Source organism: Hevea brasiliensis, chromosome 5, assembly GCF_030052815.1.
Source record: "Hevea brasiliensis isolate MT/VB/25A 57/8 chromosome 5, ASM3005281v1, whole genome shotgun sequence".
NCBI lineage: Eukaryota > Viridiplantae > Streptophyta > Magnoliopsida > Malpighiales > Euphorbiaceae > Hevea > Hevea brasiliensis.
Genome location: NC_079497.1, coordinates 2,353,075 through 2,362,149, shown reverse-complemented (window position 1 = coordinate 2,362,149; position 9,075 = coordinate 2,353,075). Strand labels below are relative to the sequence as shown.

Below are 9,075 nucleotides of genomic sequence, written 5' to 3'. Positions count from 1 at the left end.
TAAGCAGATAATCATTAATAATTAATATTTAACAATTAATGACTGATAAAATAGATGACAATTACAAGAATAATTAATTAATATTATCGGATAAACTCTCTCTCTTTGTTTTTCCAATGAAACATAATGGTCCATTGTATTTGAAGGTCCTTAAAGCAATGGATTGTGAATATTGGACCTGATACCAGCGCACCATACTAAAATAACATGACCTTTTATGTTTGGTTTGTGCATGGAGTGATGTTAATGAAAGCTATGGGTTCAAGTTGTTCGAACAAAGCATTATTATTTTGGATTTAACTATGTGCGGATGATTGACTGTACTAAGAATACTGAACAACTGTAGACATGCAGTTTTGAAATAGGTCCCCCATGTCCATCAATACACAATTGGTAAAGATTCAGCTCTGCTGGGGTGGTATTTATCTGCTAAATAAGCATAACTTCATTTATAATATCTAAGAATATAAAAGAAAAAAAGTAGAAAAAAGTAAAGCAACGTCCAAGAATAATCAAGAAACATCTACGCTTCTTATTCCAGCTCAGGATATTTTCAATATATGCATTATCCTTGATCCTCAGCTCAGTTGATTAATTGAGAGTTTTCTTGAAAATATTGCTGATGAGAGCTCCTGCATGTATTGGCTCATCTCATCCCCAATGATACTTCATACTTGCTGAAATCAATCTAGAAATTGCAATTCCTATAATTTGTACTCCTGATGGAAATAACAAGAGATTTAATATAATCATCAAAACTCTCTTGTTATTCTATCAGAATTACGGACCATGGCAATTCCGCAAGGAAAGAACCAAGACTGATCTCAGCAAGAACCATAAAAGCAGTGTCATTTAGGGATGAGGTGAACTGATAAATATGCAGAAGCTCTCTTAACAATAGATTACAAGAAAACTCTCAATTAATAACTAAGCAGAAGATCAATGGACAATGCATTCTTGACCAAAATATTAAAAATATTCTGGAAATGGAATAAGATACATAAATGTTTCTTCACCGTTCTTGGATTGTTGAATTGTCATTGCAGGAAGGTAGAGATTGGATCTGAAGGAAGAAGGAAGAGAGAAAGAAATAAGACGAGAATTTATGGCAACTCATATGAGAGGAAGAATGGGTCTGGAATACTTTCAAATATTACCACAACTCACTTGTTTGCCATGATTCCTTGGCTCAACTGCCAGTAAGTATGGATGATTTTTGTATCTCAATCAAAAGATGAATTGGGAATGGAAAATGGTTGGACAATGCTACAAGTAGTAGAGCTGGACAGTATACTAAGGAAAGTGGGTTACATATCTACATGTTTCGTATATTTGTGTATCTTGTAGAATTTATTTCTAAAGTGATTTATGAAAATAAAAAATTTAATTTTTTTACATATTTTCGACATTTTTGTTTTTTTTTTTTCAGATAAATTTTTTTTACCCTGTTCTTTTCTTGTCTTATCATTTTTTTTTAAAATTAGTTTTGTTAAATTAGTGTCCATAAATTGAAAAAAATTTTAAAATCACAATAAATACTAATTTTTTTAAAATGAATATGAAAACTTTCACTAATTTTCTCACGAAATCTTGATGTTTATAAACTAATTTAATGATATTATTAAGCATAAATGTTAATTATCATGATACCATCTTAATTATATAATAATAATAATTATTATTAAATGTTAAATTTCAAAATAATTGAGGTCCTAGTTTAAACTTAATTTCACATTAATATTTTAAAATAATAAATTTTTTAATATTTCTTTACTTCAATTATTTTAAATTTCTCATTTCTCTTTTCACTTGTTTCATCACTAATTTATCACACTTATATGCATAATACATAGATATTTGATATCCTGCACTAGACATAGTCAAATATCTTAATCCGCCATCTCTCTTTTTATTTCTAATATTTAATGACCTTTACATTGAGAAATGACTCAAGATCCAGTCCTTTTCCTGAAGGTGAGCTTTACATTGAGAAATGACTCCAGGCCCACTCCTCATCCTAAAGTTGAGCTTCCTATGAGCTTTACATTGAGAAATGACTCCCGACCAAGTCCTTCTCCTGAAGGTGAGCTTCCGGCATTTCTCATTATATTAGATGTTATAGAAGTTGTAATTTCCTGATTTTGAACAACTTGTAACGATCATGTTTTGTATTTTCAACTAGGAAGAAAGTTGATCCATGATTTTAGTTTCTTTGTCTAGTTAAAGTTGTTAGATGTTAGTTGGTCTCACTATATCAATGAAATATGTTAGAAAAAAGCTATATTCTAAAAGCTTCATCTTTTGATCTGTATTCAGAATCATTTCACGATTTTGTTCTCTGCTCAGCCCTATGTATAGGGCCTGCAGATCCTGCAAGCAATTACGACATACTTGTAAGCAATTAACCTTGAAACCTAGCTTTAAGAGCAACTGGAAGCCACAAAACTTATCACTACCATCAGATAAGATTGCATACAATAAACAAAAGCAAGACTCTGAAGTAATCCTCTCACCAAATGCTATACAGAACAAAGAAGAACACAACTAGAAGTAATGTTCCCAAACCATATCCTTCGGCTTCATGGCCATAGCTACTGCTTTGCTGCCTTGTTAAACAACACGTGCCAAGTCTAGGACACAATGTAGAAATCAAGTGTACAAGCAATAGCAGGAGAAGAGGAAGCAACATAATAAAGGAGGAGGCACCTCCTGCTTCATCATCACCTACTTGAAATAGAGGCAGTACATATTCCATAAAAGACATTAGCATAGGACCAAAGACGATCAACCCCAGGACACCCACCATTAGAGATGGTACCACTGGTGATGGCCCTCTTTTCCCCATTTGCTGTTTTGCTCTCTTCTGCTTCACTGGTTGTCTCTGCACAACCTTATTGTGCATAAAAGAGAATAAAAAGGTGGATGGGCGTTGCAATTAGAGATGACTATCGGATTCTTTTCTTTGGTTTAGTGCGACTAGCTGACCTACGGCAACGTCTTTATGTAAATATTTAATAAATTTTATTTTATATAATAAGGATTATATTCAAAGCCCACCTCAACTAACGCATTCCAAAAGCGAAAGAAACAAGGCTACAAGGACATTAGGAGTCCTATAATTTTAGAATTCAACAAATTAAATAGTAATGAAAATGACCTCTGCTTGTTTTCATTGTCTTCAGCAAGAGTAGAGTATCCAATGATAATACAAACAACTAAAGAGAATATAAAATTTGGAGCATCATCCAATGTTCACATCTAGAAATAATCCAGGAATATTGTCATTATAGGAAATATCTACTTGATTCCCAATAATGTCATTCTGTCTCATGGAAAAAGAAGCTTACAGGAGCACTGTGAGCCTAAAAATTTCGGATACTCAGCACAGGAGGAGAATGAGGGAATTGAAATAAAGATGATATTTATCGGAAATCACAGAAATACAGTTCTGAACAAGTTCTAATCATCTACATGTTAAATATTTTGATAACACAACAGCAGGTAGATGAATTACAAAATATCTAATCATACAAAAGGTACAAGGTGAGATACAGATGCTCTACAGATATATTGCTATTAGTCATCCTCCTGCAACTATAGAATTACAACTGTACACACACAAAAAGATGTGATCATGCAGATCGCATACACTAAATTTCCCTCTAATTCTCCGTCGAATCATGTACTGTACTTGAGATGCTGCTCATAAAAGTCAATCAACTGCCAGAAAGAAAGGAAAGCAAATAATAATGATAATAGCCATTAAAGAGTTCTCGCAATATTAACTCAAGTTTGAGGATCTATAAAAAGGCAATGGAATTATCAATACCAGAAGTGGATTATTAGCCTTGAGAAACCTGTTATCTACTATGACTTCTTTCCCATCAGACCTATCAAGTAAACCACGCAAGAATATTTAGCCAGATGAAATTGCAAACATAAAACCCAAAATTACAGCTAACAACGCTGTCCTTACATAATAACAGAGCTCAATGACAATGCTCCTAATTGGCTATTTCTGTCTCCCTCTTTTTACAATAAGCAAATGCATACAGATTTTTGGATATAGGGATTTGGTGTAACTGTCTATGAATGTCTTTGTAGTAGGCTAGGGTTTGATGAATTAGGATTAAGGGTTTGAATTGCACAAAAGACAGGAATATGGACAAATTAACAGGGGTTCACTTGGTCATTACTGGATCACTGGATTGCATTAAAAAGAAATGCTGCTGAAAGTTTCTAGCATCAGCTTGCTACGGGTGTTTAGGATTCTTTGAGAGACTATTTAATGAGGAAAAAATAGGGCAATTCTCAATTGGATCTTACAACAGTGTAATGGAGTACAAAACAGCATCCAACCCAAATACCGAACAATTACAAGCATTACCTCTCCCTGAAAAGGAGGTTACCCAACAGCAAGTTTCCAGCATTAAAAAATACCAAGTGCAGGTTTGTAATAAAACAATAGAGCACAATGCAATGTAATGAAGTGAAATACCTGTTCATCACTCTATATCATGAACTTATTCAATCTTTTTCTTATATCCAAAAATAATAATAATAGTAAATCCAATATTAAACCTTTTGCATCAAAGCGAAATACAAACCTTTCCCGTTTTCTTACTACTGTAAATATCCCATCTATACAGACAGAGCCTCTATAATCTTCTTTAGCCTAGATACTCAAAAGGCCATTACCCACTCTGTATACACTCAAATAGGACTCCAAAAGGTGTAATCCAGAAAAGATTTAAGCAATTTTGGCAATATATGACCACTATCAAAAGTTGAAGCCACACCCTTGCATTTGTAAAACTGATACTTGTATATTTGCATCAAATTTAGGTGGGACTGAAAGAAGGTTGATCATATGGCAAGGATCCAAATCATATCTTTTCAAATCACGCAGTTGAATATGCCAACCCAAGTCAACAGAGCACCAAACATAAGCAGAATCCCACAATAATATATGGTGAGGGCAGATCCCTGTAAGAGTTTATTTGAAGAACACTTGGAAATATTTGAAGATTTAAAAGATGAGCCAGGGGGAGGGAGAGAAAAAGAAAAAAGGCAAGTGTCTTTTGGCATCTGAAGGATTCTGTTCACACTGAGGTTTTCATTTGGTTTTGGACTTCTGGTATTAGTACTTAATTTTTATGGAGACATGATCAAGTTAATGAGAGTGAGCTATATCAGCAAGTGAGCTGGAATAGGAAGTTAAATCTTCTATAAGGCAATGGAAGAGCATTTTGATATTGGCAAGAAACTTTATTAGCTGGCTGTCACTTTATGACAATTTTAAGAGAAAATATATTAAGCCAAAGGGAATATAATAATTTTGAATTGGTGTTTTCAGAAATAAGTGGGAAAACCATTGATCATTGACTTCTTCATTGACAGGAGGTGAAAGCTACAAAGGACAGGATATTATATTTTGTCACAAATTACCTAGCCAATTCCAAATATATTATTTAAAAAAAAAATCTAAGAAACCTAGCAACATCCATATAAACACACATTATTGTAAATAATATCCATCTAACTACCTTGAATAACTGAATACTTGCTCTTATGAAATGATACTTAAAAAAACTCAAACACAATACTAAGCATTACATAATGTATAATAAATTCAAATTAAGTAGAAGTACTGGAGTCCCAAGCCCCATTATTTTTCATTTCCTATCTAATTATTGTCTCACATCATTGATTCTCCGGCACTTAAATGCTTCCCTCTACTTCAGACCTTATTACAAAAAAGAAGGAAATAAGCAAAATTCAATATAGAGTGGAAGAGAGCCATCCTAGTTCATACAGAGATCACAAGAACATGATTGTTGACTTCATCCATGCATACCACATTAAACAATTAAGAGCTAATCTCCAATCTATTCACTTTTCTCCATACACTAGTTCCATGCCAAATACATAACAGAACAACAAAAAGGGGAAAAAAAAGGAGAGAACACCATAACTAACAAATGTATGCAAAGCCAAGCTCTTAGCATACTCTCTTAGTGGTGCAACTCCAAGGAGGCCCATCATCTAAATGGGATCCTTGCACTGCCACAATAATTAGCACCACTAAGTACCAGTCTTCAAGACCTAACTGGACCTTTGAGCCTTACCACATCAACCACAAGCAACATCCCTACAATATGAATCAGGCTATAAAACACCTACAGTCATAGCCAAAAACAAATTTATCTGATTCTGATATTAACTTCTATTCTCCCCTATCCATAAACTAATGTGCTAACCTATTGACAGCATTCATAGATCTAGAAATTTACTTTCCAATTGTCATTCATGCATCCGCTACTTTGACATGAAATGTTATTACATCCACGAGAAGTTATCCTACAATTAATTAAACAAGAGCAAGCTCTATACTTTCTAAGAGGCGTATTTCCCATACAGCAAATGATATTGACAAAAACATAGTTTTAGACCCCAACAGTGTGGTGCCATATCATACAGATTGACAGAAGAGAAGCATAAACATGTCAAGGGGAAAAGGTGTTCCAGTGCTGTAGGCTTTGAGAAGGGTCCATCATAAAACCATATAACTATGCCCAATAAGACAAGATACTTATAGTTTGGAATTAGGATTACAAACCTCAATGCCACAAAGGTTACCAGCACATCTTGGACATTGTCTGTCACAGAATCTGAGAAGCCTATTGGCTTGAGGATCTTGGAGACAGTTATAGAATTTTCATCCACTGGCTTGTAACTTGAATTAGTCCCAGCTAAAGTCCCATTTCCAATTCCTAGTTGTGCAGTTGTCCCAACAGAGATATTCAACGGTGAAGGTTGTAAGAAAAACGGTGAACTTTGGAAGCAAAGCGATTCACACATATCCAAGTCCTTTTTAAACCTCTTCACGGAACCGGACTTCCTTCTCTTAGCACCTGTGCGCCGATTGTTCTGATTAGAATCCACATACTCAACCTTAGGAAGCCCATTTGTAGGGCCATCACCTCTTGAAGCATTAACATCTTGGAAATGTATTGCTAGCATTTCTGCATTCACATCATTCATAGAGATTGTTCCTCTCAGCTCACTAAGCTTTGGATCATATTCATTATCCTCTTTCTTGTCAAAAGTTTCCTTTGAACCATTGGTGTACCCATTCTCATCAGCTTTCTTCGCTGTTTTAACATTGCTAACTTCAATTTTCTCTCCTTCATGACCTGAACCCACAGGTCGATCGGCAAGGCTCGAGTTATTCAGAGGAGCAGAGTATAAAGGTTTATCAACAACATTTACTTCAACATTGGTAATGCTATAGCCACCAGAGGAATGTGACAGCTTCTTCTTAGGCTGATTATGAGGGCCTCCATACTTGCGTTTCCTCTTTCGTGAAGATTTACCAGATCGCAAGCTTGAATTCGAGGGTCAAAAAAAGAAAAAGAAATAGGGGAGGGGGCAATTGGGAGTAAATAAGCAAAAATATAATGTTATAGACTCCATATTTCATTTTTTATTACCAAAATAATAGGCAACTCTAAAGAAAAAGAATATTGAAGTTTAAGTTCACACAATTACATTTTGTTGCTGATTATTTGCTAGCAAAAAAAAAAAAAAATCTTAAGTTTGCTAATCCAAATAATTATTATCAATCAGATCACTTTCAACATGAATATGATATCTATCTAGTGTGATGTATATAACAAAGGTAGGGTGTTGGAGTATTTCTATTGATCAGTCATGTCATATAGGCCTTTCATAAGAATCTTTCACAAAGTTATCAACCAATATTATCAACTAATCAGAATTTTTCTATTAGACCATGGTATTTGATTCACCAAATACTTCATTATTGTATACTCTTTCATATATAAGGCGCAACAAATGAGCAATTAATCATGATTTTCTTATCCTTAGGTGTTCTCTAGAATCTGAAAATAGTTCAGGCAAATAGCAAAAGAAAGGGAATTTACCTATCCTCAAATGCATCAATGACATCAGAACATGACTGCAAATTCTCTAAGGGTTCCCAGGTGTTGGCCGTTTCTGGCCAGCCTCGCCTTTAAAACAATAAAAATATAATAAATAAATTATGGAGGATAAATATCGTGAATTAATATATCTTGATTATTTATAACACCATACCAGATCAGTTAAGAACAATACCAAAAGAGAAAAGTGAAACTTGATGAATAAGAGAGGCGCTTACCATTTTATGAGATATTGAAGCTGACCCTATTCTTGTGCAGCATTTGGGAAGTCATTTGCATCATCATCAAAGTAAAGAAAATCCAATTCAGCCAAATAATTAATAAATACAAAATAAAATTACACCCCCACCCACCCATTTACTTGCAATAAAGCAAATTTGAAAATTAAACTAAAACCTTTCGTTATTTTCTCTGATCACATTTTCCATTCCAGAACAAAAAAAGATATTTATACAAGAGGTAAAAACTTATGAAATAGAAGATTTAATACATGAGTGAATAACAATTTCTTCAGAAAGGGAATGTTATTAAAGCATAAACATACAGGGTGTGCGTTTGTGGGAAAAGGAGACAGACCTTGCGGACCCTTTTGCGTCGAATAGCCTCGATTTCGAAGAAACCCTCGTCGAGCTTAGGCCTTTCTTCTTCTCCTTTCTCATCCTCGTCCTCATCGTCATCATCATCCTCCTCTTCCTCTTCCTCTCCTTCACCTTCCCGATTCTCACCATTTTCATCAACCCCATCTCGTTCAGCATTCCCACTTTGAACAAGAACCTCTACCATGTTCTGGGCATCCACTAAAACATCGGTCAAGGCCATATTGGGGCTTGCGGCTGCCTTCCTCTTCCCCTTCATTTGGTATTTATAGTGTGGAACAGGAGACAGAAAAAAGCGAAGCAATTGGATTGGTGGGGGGAGTGTCGAGGTGGTGGTAAGAGAAGGGTAAGCGAGGGGCTTTTGATCGACTCCTGTTGTGAGAGAGCGGCAGTGAAGAGTAGTTTCTGTGTCTGTTTACGGATTCCCAGGACACCCCAAATACATACGGCAGACCAGAAAAAAAATAAAATAAAGTATTTTTTCTTAAGGAAAAAAAAAAACATTTTTCTCAAAA

The 9,075-nt window shown here is 34.7% G+C and overlaps 1 protein-coding gene across 1 annotated transcript; it reads right to left on the bottom strand.

The window, feature by feature from the left end:
* Positions 1-3,396: 3,396 nt before the first annotated feature.
* Positions 3,397-9,011, bottom strand: LOC131179853 (chromo domain-containing protein LHP1-like). Its single transcript, XM_058146577.1, has 6 exons — positions 8,541-9,011; positions 8,183-8,208; positions 7,947-8,033; positions 6,620-7,387; positions 3,830-3,890; positions 3,397-3,720 (listed from the first exon to the last, which is right to left on the bottom strand). Exons 1-6 carry the CDS (start codon positions 8,817-8,819, stop codon positions 3,679-3,681), a joined length of 1,263 nt encoding a protein of 420 aa, XP_058002560.1. The 5' UTR covers positions 8,820-9,011; the 3' UTR covers positions 3,397-3,678.
* Between the last annotated feature and the right edge of the window lie 64 nt (positions 9,012-9,075).

Bases quoted from the DNA above. Each gene is read 5' to 3' on its own strand.
- LOC131179853 (XM_058146577.1), bottom strand. From the start codon at position 8,819: ATGAAGGGGAAGAGGAAGGCAGCCGCAAGCCCCAATATGGCCTTGACC. The intron at 8,209-8,540 runs GTCTGTCTCCTT...GCACAAGAATAG, and splicing joins GACGCAAAAGGGTCCGCAAG to GGTCAGCTTCAATATCTCAT. The intron at 3,891-6,619 runs GTTTGTAATCCT...TTTACTTGATAG, and splicing joins GTAACCTTTGTGGCATTGAG to GTCTGATGGGAAAGAAGTCA.